General features: G+C 44.9%; 2 protein-coding genes across 5 annotated transcripts in view; one reads left to right on the top strand and one right to left on the bottom strand.

Moving 5' to 3' along the window:
- Nucleotides 1–3,523: 3,523 nt before the first annotated feature.
- Nucleotides 3,524–20,465, bottom strand: SPRING1 (SREBF pathway regulator in golgi 1). 3 transcript variants are annotated; one of them, XM_059139205.1, is made up of 5 exons: nucleotides 20,233–20,463; nucleotides 11,598–11,754; nucleotides 6,433–6,584; nucleotides 5,936–6,049; nucleotides 3,524–4,079 (listed from the first exon to the last, which is right to left on the bottom strand). In XM_059139205.1, the coding sequence occupies exons 1-5, from the start codon at nucleotides 20,350–20,352 to the stop codon at nucleotides 3,996–3,998; spliced, it is 627 nt and encodes a 208-aa protein (XP_058995188.1). In that variant the 5' UTR covers nucleotides 20,353–20,463; the 3' UTR covers nucleotides 3,524–3,995. The 3 variants fall into 3 exon arrangements, with proteins under 3 accessions (XP_058995188.1, XP_058995189.1, XP_058995190.1); XM_059139206.1 differs by having other exon boundaries at nucleotides 20,169–20,462; XM_059139207.1 differs by lacking the exon at nucleotides 11,598–11,754 and having other exon boundaries at nucleotides 20,169–20,465.
- A 155-nt stretch (nucleotides 20,466–20,620) lies between these two features.
- Nucleotides 20,621–22,610, top strand: part of RNFT2 (ring finger protein, transmembrane 2) — a 68,000-nt gene continuing 66,010 nt past the window's right edge. For both annotated transcript variants that reach the window (XM_059139203.1, XM_059139204.1), the window contains exons 1-2: nucleotides 20,621–20,750; nucleotides 22,410–22,576. In XM_059139203.1, coding sequence (XP_058995186.1) covers nucleotides 22,553–22,576 — 24 coding nt within the window. In that variant the 5' untranslated portion in view covers nucleotides 20,621–20,750; nucleotides 22,410–22,552. The remainder of the gene's footprint in view (nucleotides 20,751–22,409; nucleotides 22,577–22,610) is intronic.

The following is a 22,610-nucleotide window of genomic DNA, read 5'->3' as shown; positions in this document are numbered from 1 at the left end:
CAATGTCCCTGGCCTCAGCCCACAAGATGCGCCACCCTCCTCCAGTTGTGACAAAAATGTCTCTAGACATTGCCGAAGGTCTCCTGGGGACAAAATTGCCTCCTTCCGATGCTCTAGGTCAACTGGAAAAGTCAGTTTCTTCACATATAAGCTACTTGCTTTGCAGTAACGTTTTAAAGACGCTAAGAAAAAGAGAGACAGTTTGGCCAAGAATCTGAATGATAAATGGCCAATCAGAACATGGAAGAATTCACCTCAGCAGCAATTAAATAAACACAAATGAAAACACTGAGATCCATCGGCAGAGTTAACAAAAGATGGTGGGCAGGTTCTCAGGGGGCATGGCAAAAGACACTTCCACACTCTTCAGGTGAGAGCAAAAACTGGTGAAAACAGTTACCAGATAAACATAGAACCATGCTTGGTAAAAGCATATCATCAATGCAGTTTGTAGTAGCAAAAAAAAAAAAAGCAAAGTGTCCTCAGCAGGGGATTAATAACAGTATTGTAACCCATGAAATCTGACATTTTAATGTGGTCATTAAAATTATCATATGCCTATATGTAACACAGAAGGATGTCCATTACAGGATTGTTTTCAAGAGGAAAAAGTGCTCTCCTTTCTGCCTGGAAAGTCATGAGGAAAGAGAAAAATACAGGCCTGATCTTTGAGTTGTGGGACTTTAGGTTATTATTACTTTCATCTTTACATATTCCTGAATTATCTGGAATTTTTCACCTTTAGCATGAGTTCTTTAAAAAACAGTCATAAAAATAATACTAAGTTTTGTATTTGCCACCCTTCCAGGTGAGCGACCTACTAGCCCCGGTGTGGTCACTACCTGACAGTGCTCCCCCACTGGGCTGCAGACACCAGACCTCGTGCTGAGCACAGGGCTTCACTCCTGCGGACGCCTCACAACCCATGTGATCCCACGTTACAGATAAAGGGCCCGGCACTCAGAAGAGAAGACTGCCCACAGCCACGCTGCTCGAAAGTAGTTACTCACTCTGAGTCAGAATTCTCTGCTGCCTTCGAAAGAATAACCAAGACCAAATAAGCAACATCTCTGCATGTTTACAATTTATCTGAAAATCTCAAAGATGGGAAAGTTTTGCTTGGGACTTTTGCAGACTGTGCTCCCTGTCACCATAGCTCCTTTGCAGACACACCAACTGAGGGACTTCCCAGAGGCCCTGAGTTGGCTTTCAGGAGCACACTGACAGCTGAAAACCCTGCTCTAAAATCCTATCCCCCACTTTCCAAGAGCTGCCAAGCTTGCCCTTCCACGACAGTCCCATATCACCAGGCCTAGGGCCACCCTGAGTCCCAGGCCCAGTGGAGGCATGTCCCCCACTCCCGCGTACGTGCCCACCTAATACCTCTTGCATATACTCTGCTGTTTCTTTCCCTGTTAGGACAGATCTTTACCACTGCAGCCACAAGCAAGGCAATTAAGATTCAGAATTGGGGGAAATGCTTTGAACTACCCTCTTACCTTTGGTCCCACTCAGTATTTAACTTTTTCCTTCGGTCTCTTCTTTAATTTTTCCTTAAAATCCCAACATTTATCACACACTCTGCTCAACTCTGGGCCCGCAAAAACAACACAAGGTCCCTAATTCTAGAAAAACTCAGTTGAGGAAACCAGAAACCCAGAGAGTGCAGAGCATGGAGGGGTTCTGAGCTGGAAGGCTGGGGAGGCCGAGTGATGGTCCAGGTCTGTCAGTGGCTTTATTGTATAGTCTGCAGCATTGTGAGTTTCCAGAAACAGTGAACATGCCTCTAAATAGACTTAAGTAAAAAAGAACAACAACAAAAACAAAACAAAAACCACAAACACAAACATATTCCAGGGCCAAATGAAAATGACTTTTGAATCACCGACCCAATTTGGCTATTGATGCCACCTCTCCTCTCTTTTGGCCTGGACAACTGAAATCCATATGGCCTTGGTATGGGGCAGGGAAAGGGGGGAGCAGTCGGACGATCACGTATGAGTCAGCAGTGGGGCTGGGGAGAGACAGTGGGAAAGGACAGCAGAACTGAAGCTGGAGATGAAGTTCTTGCTTTAGTTCTGTCGTTAAATCTCAGTGGGGACTCTGGAAGTCACTTCACTTCCCACTACTTCCTCATCTACAACATGGGAATAAAGGTAAGCTTAAACTGTAGATACTATTTGTGAAAGCACTGAAAATGCAGAACATGCTCGTCAATAATTCAAGCATAAAGTGAAGAGGCAGGAGTTAGTCTTTGATATAAAGCCATTTTCACATTAAGTCTCTGTTACACTGTTCAGAAGTTAAATGAGTTCCAAGAGGAGGCTGATAACAGTGATAACCCACATGAGACAGACATACACCAGACTGAATTACCAAAAAGAATGAGATGGTAAAACATCCAGACATGCACATTTCTTTCACATACAAAGTTTGATTTAGCACCGTGAATGTACCTAGAATCCAAAAAGTTCGATGCAAACTAAATAGATGTTGGGGGGGGGGACATTAAAAAACAATCGCCAGACAGCTCTCAGAGAAAGCTTATTTAGAGTGACACACCACTTTGGGAAGAGATGTAGAACTAACAGGAGAAAGTTAAGGGCAATTACTGCTCCATATTGCAGAAACATAATGGAAGGCAAACATGGTCCAAAGAAAAAACCCTACTGAAAAAAAAAACATCAAAAGTGGATTGGAAAACTACTGCCCTGCTCCAAGGTCAACAGCTTAAACAATCAAAAAAGGAAAAAGACCTTGCCCAATCCCAGGGGTTATTGAGAGGCTTGCTCCAGGAAAGAGTTACGTGCCCAGGTCTCCTGAGAGCAAAGAGCCATACTATTTGAGGGGCAGGGTGTCTTGAGAGGGGGACCAAATACTCTGGACGTCGAGCCCACGAGATTCAGTGTCATACTAGAAACCCAGAGGGGCGCCTCAAGCACGCGGACCAGCAACCAGCATGCCCGGCCTTCACAGACTAGCCCCACTGAGGCACCAGTAACTCTCGCACAGCACCTTGACAGAAACCTGGGTTTTTTTCTTCTTTGCAAATCATCAGGAAACTGAAGGTCTGAACCTGTTACATATCCGGAAGCTGAAAGCAATGAAGGATGACTGTTTACAGCCAGCTTCTAGATGTATCTTCACCTAGGAATCCCCTTAACACCAGTTTTCCATGACAGGAGAGAAGAGAGGGCTGCCGGCGGTGCTCCCGAAGCTCCCAGCGTACCACACACGGCTGAGCAGCCTGCGATGGCGGCGACAGTGGCGCGGGACATCAGAACAAAATCCTGCAGAACAGCGAGCTGGAATTTCTGGTTCCAACGGTGCTCGCGCACAGGTATGTGAGCAGATTCAAATGCCACTACGGGAAAAGCTGAGGGCACCTGCAGGGAAGCCGGCATGGGGAAGAGTGGCTCTGAGCTGATGACAAATTTAGATGTCAGGATACAGTGTCCAGGGCCCACTCCTGAAGGTGCTGTTGAAACAAAACCCAAATAACTACCTTGAGAGAACACACACGTTCAAAGAGGCCAAACATTTTATCCAGGGGAAGGATGACTTAACTCATCAAACTCAAGAATACAAGAAAACAAGAACAACAACAATTTCCTTGAATATATTCAACTATCAAGGCAAGGCATCGTCCTATATAAAACATTACCACTACTCCGAAGGAATCCAATAAATAACTTTACAGGGAAGGGTTCGATGAGTCTGCCATGGGAGAGGTGCCCCAGAGCGCCAACAGCTCCGCAAGCTCGCCTGCAGTTTGTTGTTGAACGTGACCCGCTGTTGTTTCCAAGCTGTTTTACAGAACCATCCCATGGGGTAAAGCCCAGCGGAGAGCAAGGCCACAGAGTACAGCACAAGAGATGGTCAAAGCCAAGGCTCCGGCTCCGATGCCTCTCTTCTTCCAAGTGGACTAGAGAACGCTGGAGGGTGGCTTCAGGCCACAAGCTCTCCGGTGGTGCCTGGTTTGCCTTCTGTGCCCGTCACGCGGGGAAGAGCTCGGGAGGGCTCTCTCCATAGCAGTATTTGGCTATGGGGTCCCTATAGGTGTTCTCGTGCTGCACGCTCTGTTGGCAGAAGGGAAGGTAAGAGCGCAGTGAGAGAGAGCAGAGTCTCACACACACTTCCGTTGCAGGACAGTGGCGGCCAGAGCAGGACTGCTCTGCCAGAAGCCTGCACAAGACATTCTCTAAATGCCACCAGAAGAGTCCAGGCACTGCTATGAAACAGAGGCGCATGCTTAACACAGAATGCCAACAAGTGTGTGAAAATGGACAGAACATCACTGCATGCCTGTTTCTTCCTACGCCTATAGTGAGTTTTGTTTGCCTGGTTTTTAAAACAACCTAGCTACACCCTGGGCAACTCAAGACAACTATTTTTTTCTCAGACGATGTTACGTTAGATTAAGATCCAGCAGATGTTTCGCTCCTGACTTCTGTGCTCTAAGGAAATTCAGTTCCTGGTACTGAACCCTGCAGACACGAAGGAAATGCCATTTCCGGGCGCTTTCCTGAAGTTTTATGTACCTCCAGGTCTGGCACACAAGCCAAATCCCACAATACCACACAAGCCTCAGTTGGTTAAATAAATGGAAAATGGGATTTAACACAATCATCCCTGACGGCTAATTTTTCAACAATTTGTTTTCATAAAGGCAACTTGAGTTTTTAGCTAGTCTGGAGTTCATTAATTAGCCCAAGACCAGTGCTTAACATCTAAATCATAAGCATTAATCCAATTTATAGACATGCAGCAAATCTCCTTTTTGAGGATACCGTAATGAAGATAAACAGGCAAGTGGGACCTCTCTCTTTACAATAAAAAGATCAAGTGAGAAAGGTCAGTGTCTTCCCTCAAGACTGGAAATAGCGTCTGGGTTTTATCAGTTAAGGAAAAAAATATTCCACCTTCTCTAACATTTCTCAGAATGAGAGAGAATCTGATTCAAAATGAGTCATGTGTTCAGCCTCCCTCCACATTTCCTTTAAAGCCCATTCAAGTGGAAAGCTCTTAAAGCAAAACAAGCCCATCAGGAATTTCTTCATGTTTTCAAATGCTCCTTATAATCCCTGAAATATTTACCCAGTGATCCCAGACCAGAGACGCACAAGGCGGCATAAAATCAAAAGGCGGTCTCCAAAAACCTGGCAAAGGGTTCAAGAGTCACAGAGAATGACGATCTCAGACGAAGCCAGTCCAGTCTTGGACACTCCACAAACAGAAGCCAGAAGCAGCATGCATGTACACCCCACACAGCTGGCAATCTCACACCGAGAGCCCCGACAACCGCCCAAGCCCAGAAGCAGCAAGGCAAGGGTGCAGTGATGCAAAGGCACAGACGTGCAGACACCTGCAGGGCCAGGGCCAGCGCTGAGCGCCCAAAGAACAGAGCACTTACACGGACAGCATGCTAGTGAGCACTGAGAGCTTGACCACCCACAGGTTTATTCCTGCATTTTTAAACGCCCACGTGCCCCATCCCCTCGAATCCTAAAATAAATTACAACTCCATCCCAGAACAAATGACTGCTTCCTCTTAACAAGTGGTTGCTGGAAAGCCCTAGCCACATTTCAGTCAGAGACGTGGGGCAGAGAACTGCTCTCAGGAACTGGACTTTTAGGGCTCCACCCAGACTCAGAAATAACTACGAGCTTCCACTTGAAGTGCAGACATGCCAATCAGGTAAGGGAGACGCAAGCTGATTAGATGTTGATTTCATATAAATATTTTACTTCCCTAGCATGTACAAATCCAATGCTGACACTCTCAATACCATCATCTAAATACCGTCCACGAAACAAAGCTCGACACGGCCTCGCTCAAATCTCTTCTCCGTTATTATCCCACCGAGAGGCCCCCACTGCCTATTTTCGACTGACTCCCACCCATCCCCCAGCGAGCCACATCACCGCTTCTGACCTGGGATGAGGTCCTGCATTTGGCCAGACACAATTCAAAGTGATCTTCGACGGCCATGAAGAGGTTCTGGAATGCCACGGCTGCCCTATTGAGGAAGCGCTCCAGGAGAAGTTGCTATGGAAACAAAAGTTAGTACCTGTAATAAATTCCAGACTCAGCAGCACAAGGTAACCTTGGATATTTCTCCTAAACTAAGAGACTGCTGATGTGGAAGGGAAGGTAGAGAGGGGGACACAGCAAGCTCAAATGAGCACGAGCCTGATCCCCTCTCCGTGAGCCCTGATGAGGGACACAGGGACCCACGTGCAAACGAGCCACCCAAGTCAGTGGGAACCACTCCCTTCCTCATGGGCACTACCTCACAGGAGCAGTTTCTGCCATCTACACGGTTCCCGTCTCAGCCCTACCTTCCAGAGACTCTCGCGCGGAGACTCCGATGCTCAGCATCCAGGAAGGGCATAGAGAAAGGGCATGGAGACGGCGGCTACCGTCCGTACCTTGCTGGGCTGCAGGCAGCAGGACACGCAGTACTCGTAGGCGCCGCAGCAGCCGTGGGGCAAGCAGCCGTCACAGCGGTACTGCTTTGTGCCGGGGACGTTGACGTTACAGCAGCCGTTCACCAGCAAATCCTTCCTTTCACAAATGTACCCTGGAAGTCAGAGACTCACCTGAGTAGAAAGCCAGCAGGCCTCCCATCCCTCTCCCGGGGGGACCACGAAGCAGCAATGAAAGCGCACACGAAAAGCACACAGAGCCGGGACGTGGTGTGTGGAGCGCGCCAAGCAGCAGAGGGGCCGGGAGTCCAACACGAGGGATCGGGGCTTGCTCTCTGCAGGTCGTCGTGGACAGGCAACACGGGCTGCTGTGCGGTGAGCAGGCTTCGTGTTCTAATCTACCTAAAATAACCTCCTGGTCTGCTGGCACAGGTCTGATTTAATCACCATGTCAAGTCATATCTAACCAATGCAAGCCACTCCTTCATTTGTAACTGAAGAAAACTGGCATTGTTCTCAAAATAAAAAAAGAATAAGAAGAAGAGAAAGAGAAAGAAAATAGAAAAAAACCAAGGCATTCATTCCTGAAAGTGAGATCCATCTAGATTTAAAAACCAACCAACCAAGGAGGTGAACCAAGAGAAACTATGGACTCTGAAAAACAATCTGAGGGGTTTGAAGTGGCGGGAAGGTGGGAGGTTGGGGTACCAGGTGGTGGGTATTATAGAGGGCACGGATTGCATGGAGCACTGGGTGTGGTGAAAAAATAATGAATACTGTTATACTGAAAATTAAATAAATAAATAAATACCCACCAACCCACCCCCCAATCTTTACAGACATTTTTTTTTTTTTAAAGATTTTATTTTTTTATTGACAGAGAGAAACCACAAGTAGATGGAGAGGCAGGCAGAGACATAGAGAGAGGGAAGCAGGCTCCCTGCCGAGCAGAGAGCCCGATGCGGGACTCAATCCCAGGACCCTGAGATCATGACCTGAGCCGAAGGCAGCGGCTTAACCCACTAAGCCACCCAGGCGCCCCTTTACAGACCTCTTTTAAATGCTTGCATTTACTTAGTGATTTGGAGGATTTTTGGAAAAAGTAGTCACAATGAACCTTCATAAGTTGATTTAGGCTGTCTGTAAGTATATAGGCCCAGATTCAACTACCCCTCAGAATCCAGGAATGCAAGCTCTCTAATACCCAAGGGACAAAAACCCTAATACCCTCTGCTCATAAATCCCGTCATCTGTAAACACAGTCTCCAACCCAGTCAAACCCATACTCAACTTGAAGGAAAGGACTCTCTTTGTAAAAACTAACTGCTCAGAGCTGCTAAATAGGCATTTCTCTATAATCTCTAGGAGTGAGACAGAAAAATGTAAAAATAAATGCATGAGGGACACCACATGGCTCTTGGGAAACTCCCAAGTGCATGCATGGGCCCACAGGTCTCTACCCAGGCCCACAGGTGCAGAGCAGCTGTTGCCAGCATCATTCCATTCCAAATGCCCCAGCTTCTTAATCCTCAGAGAATGAGACCTGGTGAAGTATAAGGCTGTTTTCAGAAACTACTCTGGAAAACAAAGTCTGTGCAAAACCAGGGGGCACCACTAAAATAACAATGGAAGAGACTCAGACGGACCTCACTTAACACCTGGAAACCCGAGGCCTGGAAAGAACCAGACCCCAGTTACCTAAGAACTGGGTGCTTTGTGTGGCTTTAACTACATTTTGTCTTCTAAATTAAGGGAGGACAACTCAAATGCTGTAATATATGTTTCTGGGATTCTTTTTAACTATTCTTACTCATTTTCTTCACAGGGATTATAAATAAACCAAAAAAATCAAAATAAGTCAGCATGTTTCTCAAAATTTGGCCAAAACTAACGACGATGAAATCTTATCTCCTGTCAGGAAGACAGTAAAATAGAACATGTCCTAAACTCCACTTGTTGAAATTCTCTTTCTGCTCTCTTCTCTCTCCCAAACTGTAGGTATCAGCTGCACTGGCTGCCTTTCACATGCGCCCTGCCCCCCAGTCCTTCCACACCCCAGTGTTAACTGCCAGTATTCAGCCTTGAAACCACAGGGCCTTCTGATTTCTGGTGAAAGAGAGCTCAAGATTTCTCCTTCTACCCTGTAAATCTACTCACGCCAATGTCATTTCCAACAAGGAGTCCAGTAAGATCACAACCTCAGAGTATGTCGCGATTCACTGGGAAATTAACTCCTAAACGTGGAAAGCATCATTCTAACTGTTACCCTGGCAATATTCATGGCAGCATCTGCTTGCTAAAAAGCATAAATTCCTGCAGTTTTCTTTATGAAATTGTTTCCTTCTTCTCACAGTCATGGAGGTACAATACAACCTATGGCTCTGGGATTTTTATTAGTCGATTTTTGGAACTTTTTGCTTGAGAAGTCTGAGTCTTTGTCTCACTTGAATTACTACTCAGAGGAAAATTATTCCTGTGTTAGCTACAACAAAAGAAAATGACTGTCACTTGTAACCTAATATTAACTATTGAAGTCAAGGCATAAGATATCATTTTTCTCACTGGGTGTTATAGAAACACAACAGTCTCTAAGAAAAAAAGGACTGAACTCCCAAGTTCAGTCGTGGCCCTAGGTCTGCCCTCTAACAGCTGTGTCATCTTATGGAAGCAAATTTCCTTTGCCAAACTTTGTTTAAAAAACAAAACAAAACAAGAGGCTATATGCAATATTTTGATTTTTCAATATGATCTTAAAGACAGAGTTTGGCACTGGCACCGTTGCTGGCTTGTCACCGCGTGGGTTTTTGTTTTTGTTTTTTTAAGATTTTATTTATTTATCTGACAGACAGAAATCACAAGTAGGCAGAGGCAGGCAGTGAGAGAGAGTAAGGGAAGCAGGCTCCCTGCTGAGCTGAGAGCCCGATGCAGGGGCTTGACCCCAGGACCCTGAGATCATGACCTGAGCCGAAGGCAGAGGCTTTAACCCATTGAGCCACCCAAGCACCCCTTGTCACCGTGTTTTTGTGCAAATTTTTCCAGTTCTGCTACCTTAGGTGGGTGTTTTTCCTCTGATCCCTTTCTTCAATTCCAAATAATCTCATCTGGACTAATGCTTTTGCGATCTTTTTGGGAAAGCTGTTTTTTGTTTTTGTTTTTGTTTTTTGCTGGGAATGTAAAGTTTGTTTGTTTTTTAAAGAACAGTAAATGCACTCGTTTCATTTTAATGACAGCATGTCTGCATTTTGTTCAGTCATTGTGTATAGTTGAATATTCTAATTCAAGGCTGCCCTGTGTCGATTACAGTACTGCCACACTCACAAGAGTGCTGAGACTCTGAAATACAGCAAAATTTACTCCAGCAAACAAGCCAACTGGATTATTTGCAAACCACCAACTGAAAAAAGAAAAAACAATCTACAAAACTATGGGGCAACTCTGAAAACTGTTCAGATAGTTGACATTAAGGGAAAGTGTAACTCTTCTGGTGTGATAATAGCAACTTGATCATGGCTTATAAAGAACCCTTCCCACTGCAGACAATGCTTCCCTCTCCTTCCCATTCTCTTCTGCCATTTTTTATCTCTTCTCCCACCATGAAATTAATTTTTTTCATATTTTTTGGTCAGGTAGGTTTGGGAGGGTCCCACACTCCCCTATTCAATCTCCTTACCATCCCAAGCTCCCTTTTCATTTCTGGTCTTTATGAATATATTTATATGGACAGAATAAAAAAAGCAGAATTGATTTCCCCTTTCTCTCACTTCCCCCATCTTGTCTCCCCAAACCCCAAAGAGTTAAAACTTGGGCGTCCCCCCACCTCCCAGAACACTTGTATATTGTTTGTTTGAGGTTTGTGCCACAGTAACAGACAGTATTTAATTGCACATACAGATGTATGGGTATATTCACTGTAAATTTTATTTAATCTGATTTTTTTGTTTGTTTGGGGGGTTACTTGGGGGGAGGTTGATTTTGTTTTTAAATATAAAAAGAACAAAATCTGTCACTGGGGAAAAAAAAAGGCTAAGTTTCTTAGCCTCTTGGTGCCTGCCTTCACCTACAAAGTGACAGGAGCAATGTCTACGCTATAGGACTATTATACAAATCAGACAAGATACTCAAGGAGAGGTTTTAGCCCAGTGCCCGACACATAATTGAGAGCTCATGTGTGCACTAGTGGGAGTCCCTCTTCAGAAAGACAGGGCCAGCCTTCAACTGGTGAGACCACAATCAACTAATCCAACCACCTCAACAGTACAGGAATCCGCTTTCTTACAGACTAAAATGAGGCAACGAAACTCTGAGAGGAAGCTCCTGGAAAGAGGAGCTGCTGTTTTCACTGTAAGAACAACACATTTTGAATGTGTTTATTATTCAGGTGCTTGAGTGGCTCAGTCGGTTAAGCATCCAACCCTTGATTTCGGCTCAGGTCATGATCTCAGGGTCATGGGATCAAGTCCCATGTTGGGCTCTATGCTCAGTGGGGAGTCTTCTTTTCACCCTCCCCCCACCCCCAGCTCTCTAAAATACATAGATAGGGCACCTGGGTGGCTCAGTGAGTTAAGCGTCTCCCTTTGGCTCAGGTCATGGTCCCAGAATCCTGGGATCAAGCCCCACATCAAGCTCTCTGCTCAGTGGGGAGTCTGCTTCTCACTCTCCCCCTCCCTCTGCCTGTGTACTCTCTTTCTCAAATAAATAAAATCTTTAAAAAATAAGTAAATAAATAGTAAAGAGAAAAAGAAACGTGTTTATCATTCATGTGAAATCACCTGGTCAGTCAGTCAACAAGCACACTTCCTAAGTGCCAAAACTGTGTGGATATTATGTAGGTCACCAAGGAGTAACACTGGCTACCGTATAGAGTTCACCACCAAGATGAGAAGACAACCTGGGCAAGATCTGAACATCCTGGGGCCAGGAAGAGATGAGCAGCAAGCAGCCTAGGGGCCGGCACATGAACAAATGCTGAAACCGTGCAGTACAGGTACAAGGAGCTTTGGAGACAGAATTATCAGATCAAACTTCTCTGACAGTTAGGGGAACCTGAATGACAAGTAAAGTGTGAAATAAAGATGTAGAAATGCTGGGAATGGCACTGTATAAAACCCCAGTAATGACTCACAGCACAGCCCTTCAATGGCTGCAGAGAAGAGAGGAGACAGCCCTACCTAGCTCATCCGTGATGAGGTGCTTCCCTTGAATGGAGTTCCGGCACTGGTTGCCAGGCCGACTGCTGTTCCCTAGGTGAAACTGCACTTTCCATGGAATGGGCTGGTCATGGTCTTGAACCTGGAGGAGATTCCGATCTCTCACTGCCCTTTCCTCCTACAAAGAGACCACCAAAGGAAGGTTAAAGTACTGTCTCTTACGTTCCCACCAACTTCTCATAGCAACTATACAACAGGACAGAAACGTAAGAAAGCCTGCACGACTGGAATCAGCCGAGTCGAGTCTGAGCCAAAGCCATAATATAAAACACAAAATAAACCTGCAGGAAAAGTAATAAATTAAGGTTATGCTTCAAAACTGGCGTACTCACATTAACGGCCTCTGGATTACATGCCTGTTTAAATGTGTACGAAAGAATTAATTTCTTGCAAACCTGAGACAAAGCTTTAAACTTTTTCTCCCTGATGGTATATCATTTAAAATATTTTTATAATAAAACAAACACATTGCTGAACAAAATGTAAAATTTGAATATACCTTTAAAATAGAAGAGGAAACTTCAAAGGCATTTCACAACTGTCATTTTAGACAATCCCTGGACTCATTTGGGGCACAAGGTCACTTTCATTTGCCATTATGAATAATACTTCATTAGGGTAACACTGAACTGGGAGGTTGGTTTTAGGGGCAAGAAGAAGCATGCCAACTTGCAAATTTCTCCTATGAAAAGACAGTAATTGTGGAACTCTTACAACATACCCTTCATAAGACATCCTTCCAGCCAGCCCTTTACCTACACATGCAAAGGGCCATGCTGCTCTAGAGGCAAGCATTTATGCCTTGTCTCCTAGCCAACAAGCTGCAGCCGAGTTTTCAATACTGCTTTTCCTATTTTATTAAAGGAACAAAGGGGGAAGGTGCCTAAGTACAAAACAACCAATCATGAGACAGCTGTCATCTGAATCCTTCAACCTGCTGTTGGAAAACAAAACAATTATACAAGACTCCCTCCCCAAAGCTTTTTATATACTTTAAACATTCTGCCTTTTTAATAGATTTTGTGGTTTTTACCATTAAGAATGTCCTGTCATGTGTCACCACCAAAAAGGACTAATCCTGAAAGTCCTGATGGCAGAGGACTAAACAATGAAACAGAGCTTCACAGTTCCTGGGGTATCTTTAGGAAAGGAGCCTGAGAAGAGCTACTACTATTTAAAATACACATATCCGCATCTACTTTGATAAAATAAACACATTTTTGAGCATTTTCTATAGAAAGTACCAATGTGTAAGGATGCACCAGGATGTTTACTACAGTACTGTTTACATTGTAGGAAAAACCCAGAAACCCAACAGAGAAATGACTGAATAACACCGGTATAGCCATGGCTATTAGAAAAATCCCAGATATGACGGATACGTATTTACCTTGAGCAGTTCTCAAAGCTGGCTTGCACATTAAATTACACAAGACTTTTAAAACAAATTCTGATTTCTGAGCCCAACTTCAGACCGAGTAAAAAATCTCTGTGGATGCAACCTGGGAATCGATATTGTTAAACCACCTGAATGATTTTAATACACAGACCACACTGTGTGTAGACCACTGGATGTCACAATATACTATGTGAAAAAAGCAAGTTACAAAAGAAAATGCATATTATATATCACACATTATGATAACAACAACATACACATACAGGTTTGTAAGAACTGAGATAAAAGTATGGGAACATATGCTACAGACTATTAACCTGGAAGGGATAGAGGGGATTATTTACATCTTCTGTCATTTTTGGAATATTTTCATTTTTAATTTAAAATAATAAAAAGATGATTATCACTAACAAGACACTGAGGGATCTACACGAACTCTGTACTATCCTTGAAACTTTTCTTTGAATCTGTAATTCTCCTAAAATAGAAATTTTATTTAAAAAAAAAAGCATGACTACCAACATTAAAAACAAAAATTGCCCACAGTCCCATTGCTTAAATAAAGCTTTATCAATTTTTATACTTTAATTTCTAACCTTCGGCCCCAGCATTTAGACTACAAACGAGGATGCTTGCCATTCAGCAATTCTTGACCCTAACTGGATGGTAAACCATTAAGTACCCACCTCATCCTCATAATAGCATTTTCAAGGCCATATAATACTCTATCATGTTGATGTGCCATAATTCAGTAAACACACTTTCCACAGAACATTTGACCCAGCCCAAGTTTCTGTTATCATAGACAGCACTGCAATAAAAACAGAGGTTTGTTTATTCTCTTGAATGACTCATAGTAATAATTACTAGAAATAGTCCCTGCTATATAGTGCCAAATAACGTCCCGGAAGTTATACACACCATTTGTAGTATTACCAGCATTTATGTAACAAATCCACCACCACTGCACCAGTACTGGAGTATGTTCTTTAATTTACTAAGTGTAAAACAGTTACATGTGGTGACTTTAATTTCTATTTTGCTCTTCTCTTTGTTTCACTTATAGGCAAGAACTGGCACTGGCAGAAACAGGATGGGTTATACAAAAACAAGATCTGTATTTCTTGGCTGGTGCAAGAAGAGGGGCTACGCACAGAAGCCTTGGGAACATGGGACAAATCACTTAGGTGCACACTGCTTAACTACCATCAGTTCACACTCCTCTGCTCTGCTGGGCCCGTATCAGTTAACTGTAGAATCAAGCTATGCACAAACGAAACTGAGCTCCAAATGCTGTCCTAAATAAATAAATTAATAGCCGTGAAAACTAGTAAGTAGCTGGTCAAAGTATAATGGATCTCACAAGGTTGAAAGTACTCCTAACACCACTCTGAAACTGTCCTGTTATTCTTCCCCAAAGAAAACAAGAGTTCACAGCCAAGTGCATCCCGGCAAGCTCTTCCACATAACTATGCTCCCAGTCAACAGGAAGACAATTTTTCTGGCACTTGAACACTTTTTCAAGTTTTCAAACGTAAGTATCCAAGACCCTGCCAAAAGGATTGGGTAATAAGAGTTGTACAATCAAACAAGACTGTACAAGGGACAGTGTAAGACATAGTGGCAAATGTAAAGAATTAGCACACATTCGTGTTTCTGAGGGTCCAGTCTCGCCAGTATGGTGTAGTGAAGGGTCCACTGAGGGGATTCCTCCCATGGTTTTAAACCCTCTCCAAACCGACCTACTCTGTTAGGCTGTCTCAATTCTAGGCTTTTTATCTTTACACAGATTCATGCCTGTGTGTGTGCGCGCACACATGCATGTGTTTCCTCCCAAAAAGGCAGCAAGTCCGTACAAAGCAGTAAGGATATACAAATGCAGTCAGGTTCTCTATTCTCGGAGTGCCCCTGAGCCGTCGATAAAGAAGTGTGCAGAGAAATCAGTACAATCAGCCACAACAGACGCCCACACGTGGTACAAAGAATGGGAACAAAAAACAAAAAAAGAGAGAGAGAGACCTTTCTTCATAAATTATAAAGAGCTACAGTAATGTTTTTATTACTAATATATGTTACTTAGCCTGATTTAAATAACTGCCCAGTCTGTTTTCCAGGGGTTACCATAAGGGTCAAGTGAGATAAATGTCCCATGCTCGGTGAAGTTATGGGTCACTGTTCTCCTCTATCCTGGGGAGTAACTTGACAAACATTCTGAAAAACATACAAACCTTGGTGAACAGTAACAACAACAATAAAAAATAGTTTAGCAACTCTCTTATGATTTGCAACACTTCAGAAGTATCTAACTTACACACTAGTAGTCTACTTCAATTTACACACTTAGTTCCTTGAAAGTTGAAGATGTTAATATGTTTTCAAGGAGTTATGCCAAGAGCCCAGAGACTTTCAAGAACCCCTCCACTTGAACACGAGAACATCTATTTACACAAGAGGCCCTCTAAGGACCCTCTGACTCCAAGACGGGGATTTCTTCCGTCTCAGCTCGAATGCCCCACAGGGTTAGGCCCACCTTGATGCTCTACCGCCGCAGCTTGTTTTGTTTCCTTCATAGGGTAAATCATAATCTGAAATCATTTTGGCCACCTGCCATTTCTGCCCCCTTCACTCCCTGGCACAATACAGGCTCTTGGAGTGAGACCTCATCCATTTTGCCCCCACCCCTTGTATTCCACCACCCTAGCAGAGCGCACCTAGCACGCAGCTGGGGCTCACTCAACATTTGTTAAGTAAATGCGCCCAAGTCACTTGGCACCCAATCCTCTACAGCCCAATGGCATCCCCACCATTGTCATTAATTTCTCCTGCACTCCCATCTCTACAATTTAAACTATCCCCCAAAGCATTAATTAACGTGAAAACCAAAGAAAAGAGGAATTCAAAGCAACAGAGGGTAATCAGCTCCTCTTCAGGCAAGCAGCAGCTGCGTCTGCTCCACGAGCTCAGTTTCCCTGAAGCAGAGCATGGGGCCCAGTAGCTAGCTTTGCGACTTCTCACAGCATCTTCTCAATTCAATCCCAACACACACCCCCAGCCCCACATATTCCATACCATATCTCCGTCTCACAGATGAAGAAACGGAGGGTAGGCAAAGTGAAGCAAACTTGCCTCAAGTCCCACAGCTCAGGAGTGGCAGGTGACCAGACCTGCAGCGCAGAGCGGAGCAAGACGAGCAAACTCAAATGCACCGAGCACAGCGTCAGCCAGAATGGGCTCCGAGTTGTGGGTCCCAAAGACCCTTTATCTTCCTTATATAGAGAATCTCCATATGTGGGTTTATGAGGATCATACTAGAAATTTAAAAATAAATTCTTAAAATATTTAAATTATCTATTCAACTAAAAATAAAGATGAACCTATTGTATGTTAACAGGGGTTTTTTTGTGAAAAAAAATGTTCTTCAGAACAAAAAAATAAATTTGGTGAGAAAATGCTTTTATATTTCTGCAAATCTTTTTAATGTCTGGCTGAATGGAAGACAGCAGGATTCTCCCATCTCCCTCTGCAGTTAATCTGTAGCAATACGTTGTCTGAGTTGAAGCATGTGAAGAAAATCTATCTCACAAAGATGTGTAGTTGGAAATGGGAGGGATATTTCAATAGCTTTTTCAAATAATTACAGATAGTCTTCTTTGGTACCTACATCAAAACTTGACAAGGATAGTTCCTCAAAAGTTCACTGCATTGGTGCAGCCACTTTAGAAAACGGTCTGATAATTCCTCAAAAAGTTAAACTCGGAATTACCACGTGACCCATCATTTCTACACTCCTAGGACCATATCCAAGAGCAATGAAAACGTACTTCCAAATAAAACCTTGTACACTAATGTTCATAGAGGCATTATTTATAATAGAAAAAAAAGCCAACCATCCACCAACAGATGAACGGAAAACAAAATGCAGCAGATGGAGACGATGGAATATTATCCACACATAAAAATGAAGTACAACGGGCCACCTGTGTGGCTCAGTCATTAAGCGTCTGCCTTCAGCTCAGGTCATGATCTCTGGGTCCTGGAATCAAGCCCTGCATTGGGCTCCCCACTCAATAGGTAGCCTGCTTCTCTCTCTCTACCACCTGTGCTCTCTTACACACTCTCTCAAATAAATGAATAAAATCTTAAAAAAAAAAAAAAAAAAAAAGAAGCACTACTATATGCTACGAAGAACTGAACTGAAAGAAAAAGAGTACATGTTGTAGGATTCCTTTATATGAAATGTCCAAATCAGCAAACCCAGAGACAGAAAGTTGATGAATGGCTGCCAGGAGTTGATGGGCAGGGATAGAAAGGTTACAGCTGAAGGGTTTCTTAGTGTTTATTAGGCTGTGGGAGGGATCTGACCCAGAGAAATTTGCCAACAGTTTGAGGCGAATCACAATCATCCCTCCCCAATCACAGTCATGGATCACAGGTTTTTAAAAAAGACAAACTGTAATTTTAAAATAAATACACAAGGTACACAAGAGTACCTTTAAGATGGTTGTAGGGAAGGTCACAGAGGAGACAGCATCTGAGTAGTTGGAGAAGAAAGGAAAAGTCACCCCAATTAAGAAGACTCACAACTCACTCGTCTGTTCAAACCACACTTGAGGGTCCATTAAGTGCCTGGCAGTATTCTAGGGGGTGAGATTCTATGAACGACACAGACAAGGTTCCTGTTCTCAAGAATATGAACATCTAGAAGGGAAAGAGAGGAGAAGACAGATAAACAAGTTTATGAACAAGAAATGTTCAGTTAATGATTCCTAGTACAAAGAAAATAAAACATGTCTACAGTCAATGAACCTTAATTTAGTCTGTGTCACCCAGTGTGGCCTGAGACAGTAACGGTTAGCCGGGCCTGAAGGGACAAAAATGACTCACCAAGCAGTAATCCTGGAATGGAGTCTGAGTTTTATCTGAATGCAACAGAGAGCCAAAGAATTATACCTAGGGAAGAACTATGATTTTTTTCTTCCAGATTATCACTCCTATTACTGCTGGGTAGAGAAAAAAGACTGTTGGACAAGAAAGGAAACAGAGATCTTGAGGCACCAGGGTGGCTCAATCGGTTGAGCATCGAACTCTTGATATCTGCTCAGGTCACGATCTCAGGGTCATGGGATCGAAGCCCCCTTGGCATCCATGATAAGCACGGAATCGGCTTCGGATTCTCTCCCTCCCTCTTCCTCCTCTTTCTCTCAAATGAAATAAATAAAAAAAAAAAAAAAAAAAGAGGCAGAGACTAGATGGCGAGCTACTCCAGTAGTCCAGACAAGGTAGCCTGACCTACAGTGGCACCAGTGACAATCCGGGGAAAGAAAGAAAATCAGGATACACTGCGGAGGCAGGGGCAATGTTTTGGTTATGGGGAGTGAGAGAATGAAGGAAGTATCTGTGGCCGGACTACTAGTGAACAGTAATGCCACTTAGTGAGCCTGGGAAGACTGAAGAGGAAGTGTCGATGGTGGAGAATCAAGAGCTCTGTTTTGGCCAAGAATGAGAAGCCTATGACACATTCAAAAAGATGTCAATTAACCAACCGGACAGAAAAATTGGGAGTTTTCTGGAAAGGTCTAGGCTAAAGTTACAAATTTGGATATCGAGAGCATACAGCTAGAATTTAAACAATGGTCCCAGAAATCACCTGGGTCAGGTAGGGAAGAATGCAGAGATCTGAGTCCTGGCTCACTCTAACACTCAGAGGTCCTCCAGACAGAGAAGGAAAATCACGTGACCACAAGGTGTCTGTGAGGTTGCAGAAACACAAGTCCCAGAAGCACTTAGTTCTTGAATGTCACCAACACATCCCAGTCAACAAAGAGGCTCACAACACTCACCCTGTTTGCCTAAGGTTAAGAGGTGGGATACAGTTCCCTGTGTTCCCTTTACACAGTGCCCCCACTGAACCTGTTAAACTAGGGTGTTTAGCTGTGACTAGGGTCACATAGTTTATTTTATATTCATTAATATATTTTATTTAACAACTTGACCCGAGACCCTCACAGCAATCAGACATCAGAGGAACAGCATAAACCAGTACTGTTCCTGATACACTCCGAGGTATGCTGTCATCCTTTCTAAAAACCCAAACGCTCAAACCGGACTCATCAACGTCCATGCTTTGGTCGCATTTCCCACCAAACCACCCTGCCTTTTCTCCCAGAAAGTCTCACACAGAAGAAAAATGAAGGGGATGGGGACGTAAGAAGCAAATTCCATCCAACGAAGGATGGAATTTTTTTTTCCTATTAAAAATTATTTTATCCAAATTATGTTTTCCAAAAGAGAGGGTTCTGTGCTAGTCGTCTTTGAAACTTTTCATACCATTTCAAAACCACATTTGCTGGAATGAACATTTCAGATGGACTCGGTGTCATCGGGGCCTGAGAGACAGCAAATGATGAAGCAAAACTGTAGAAGCTGTCCAACATCTTTTGTGTGAACTTCATTAAAAAATACTTTTTTGCTAAAAAATGCTAATCATCATCTGAGCTTTCAGCGAGTCGTAATGTTTTTGCTGGTGGAGCGTCTTGCCTTGATGTTGATGGCTGCTGACTGATCAGGGTGGTAGTTTCTGAAGGTTGGGGTGGCTGTGGCAATTTCTGAGTGAATGAGTCAACTGAGGACACAGCAGCATGAGGTACCCCAGAAAGGGTACCTCGTGGGTCCTGCTGAGGTTCCCGGGTGGACCACCGAGCCCCCAAAGTAAACGCAGGGCAAGTACGCCAGCGCTAGCCTCGCAGCGTGGCTACCTAGCACCTCCCCCTCTCCGAGTCTCAGTTTCCCCGGTGCAATCTAGGGACACACATTCCCCCACGACTGCCGGGAGGAAGAAGCAAGAAACGCACGCCCTCCCCCTCAAGCCCTGGGCCAGGCAGGTAGGAAGGGTAAAAGCCACAGTCAGGGGCCCACAGACCTGGGTTCGAGTCCCACCTGTGCCCCTGGCCTTAGCAGCGCCTTCCCGCCCCGGCACCAACGAACTGGGCAGGTCCCTCAGCCGGTCCTCGGACCCGGCGGTCCGGACCCTGGAACACACTGACAGCGCGGCTGCACAGGCGGCTCCCCCCACCCCGGCGGGAAGCCAGGCGGCCGAGAGAGCAAAGGCGGGAGGGCGGCGGGCAGCCACTGACCTGCTTGAAGGTGCTGCTGAGGAAGTAGACGAGCGAGAGCCCGAAGACCAGGGCGAGCACCCACCTCTTCCGGAGGAGCCGGCGCCACACCATGGCCGCCAGGTTCACCATGCCGGCGCGGACGAAGGGCGCGGCGGCCGGGGCGCGGAACAAGGAAGGCCCGGGGCCCGGGCGGCATGGCCATTACACGGCCGGCAGCTCCATTCCTCGCAGCGGGAGCCGGCCCCGCGGCCTCCGGCCCAGCCAGCTCCCGGCAGCCACCCCGCGCCGCCCCCACGTGACCCGCTCCACGCCCCGCCTCCACTCAGCTCGCGTCGCCCACCGGCTTAGCTCGTCTCCTGCCCATTGGTCCCTAAGAAGCACCGTCCTCCTATTGGCTGACTCTCGAAAGGGGGGCGGGCAATCGCGTGCGCACCGCAGGAGTAGCGGCGCCTCTCTCTTAGCGCCGCGCTAAGGCCACCTGAGAGAGAACCCGAAGAGAGGCCGGAAGCACTCGGAAGTCACGTGCTCCCCGGGCCTCGCGAGTGATTGGCTTGGAAGGACGTGAAGGATGCTGCTGTGATTGCTGAATTGTCTGGGCAGGTAAAAAGAGAACGCGTTTTTTTTCCTTCGGGGACAGTCCGTGTAGTCTCCTGTCCTTGCAGTCCGAGGGCGTTTTGTGCTGAACGTTGGTTGCAGGAATGCTCGCGGCTTTGTTCCTCAAGTGTACCTGCCGGCTTCCAGTGCTTGGAACGCCGGAGATGCTCTCGCCAGCATTTCGGTGCAGCCCTGTAACGGCCTGGGGGCGCAACTTAAAACAAAGCGTGCATTGAGAAGTCTCAGGGTAATTCTTCACAGGGAGGTAGTACGATGAATGGAGCAGAGGGTTAAGAGGCGTTTCATTTAGTCATTCGGATGCATCCCACGTGCAAAATTTTATACCAGAATTCAGTACTGGAATAATTACGTATGGCCTGCTTCCAAGAGTGAATCTGAAGCCCCTCGAAGTCGAGCATCTGAAGTAGAATCTTGGGCGTGTGATTTAGGAAGGTGTGTCAAATTTGGGATTTGTGTTTTGGGGATGCTGTATTTTATTTTCCCCAAGGATTTGCAAGTGATGGAGAATCACTGGGAGGGGCCATTAAGGTGGCATTGCTTGTTCTTGAAAAATATTTACGTAACGAGCTTTCCTTCATATGTAAAGGTGGTGCTACTGACCCGTATCTTAGCTGAGTTTCCAAAAAAAGAGGGTTAGCCAGTGAATTGTCTCTCATCAGTGGTCCTGCTAACACCAATGCTGTCCCTTGAAGAAGGTGGTCAGGATTAGGAAATCATTCAACAACCGATTATGATGTTCTCAACTAAAATATACCATCTTGGGTTCTAATACCAAAAAAAAGAAAGAAAGAAAGAAAGAATTCAAGGGTAAACCTATTCGTGGAAAGTCTAGGCTTTTATTTTTCTAGGGTGAAAGGTTGGGGAGGGAGAAAGGAATATACAAAAAATTAATTGAGATCCCAAGATAAATATTGAATAAATAAATAAATAAATAAATGTCCAAATATTTATTTGTTGAATGCAACTCTGTGCTAGGCAGTTCTGGATGCTGAGGTACCCGGGTGAGCCAGACATAGGATCCCTCCTTTTGTGGCATTTACATTCTTACGGGGACAGATCATAAATAAGCAAACATGTAAGTAAATAAGTTTTATAAAGAAGATAAAACAGGGCAATATGTCATGAGTCAGGAGGATGAGAGGAAAAGGACTCTGGAAGGAAGCGACATTTGCCCTGAGGAAGTTAGACAGAAAGAAAAGCATTGAAGGAATCGAGAAGAGCAAGTACAAAGGCCCTGAGGCAGGGACAAGCCTGCCTGTTTGAAAAACAAAATGGCCAGTGTGCCTGGTGGGGAGAGGGTAAAGGAAGAGTAGGGGGAAATGAGATTGGAAACAGGTGAAGCTTCATCAGGCAGAACCTGTAGGCCATAAGCAAAGTTTGAATTTTATTCTGGTTGCAATGGGAATCCATTAGAGGGCCTCACACATATTTTCTGTATTCCCCAATCAGGATTCAGAGTTTGATAACAGGACAAAATACATTAAGACAACATCCTCAGGAGTCCTAAAGAGGGATCAGTGAGAGGCTAACCAGAGATAGGGAGCAGACAGAACCATACGCTTAGAACTACCCATGATACCCTAAGACATTTTCAGGTTCAAGCCATTCCACAGACTGTTCCCTTAAGTGTTCTCTTCCCTCCAGGGTTTGGAGTCTGGTAAGCTCTGGTGACCTGTGCATCCTGAAGAGGACTGAGAGGCCCGCTATCGCTGTATTCTAGGGGTCACAACCCCATCAGAGCCCTGCCGGCCCCGCTCAGACATCATCAACATGGAGTTCTGAAGTCCATGTGGCTCCTAACAGTGAACCAGGTGACATGTCTCCGTAGAATTCACATCCCTATTA

The sequence above is a fragment of the Mustela lutreola genome, chromosome 11, assembly GCF_030435805.1.
Source record: "Mustela lutreola isolate mMusLut2 chromosome 11, mMusLut2.pri, whole genome shotgun sequence".
Lineage (NCBI taxonomy): Eukaryota > Metazoa > Chordata > Mammalia > Carnivora > Mustelidae > Mustela > Mustela lutreola.
This window is presented reverse-complemented; position numbering and strand designations above follow the sequence as displayed.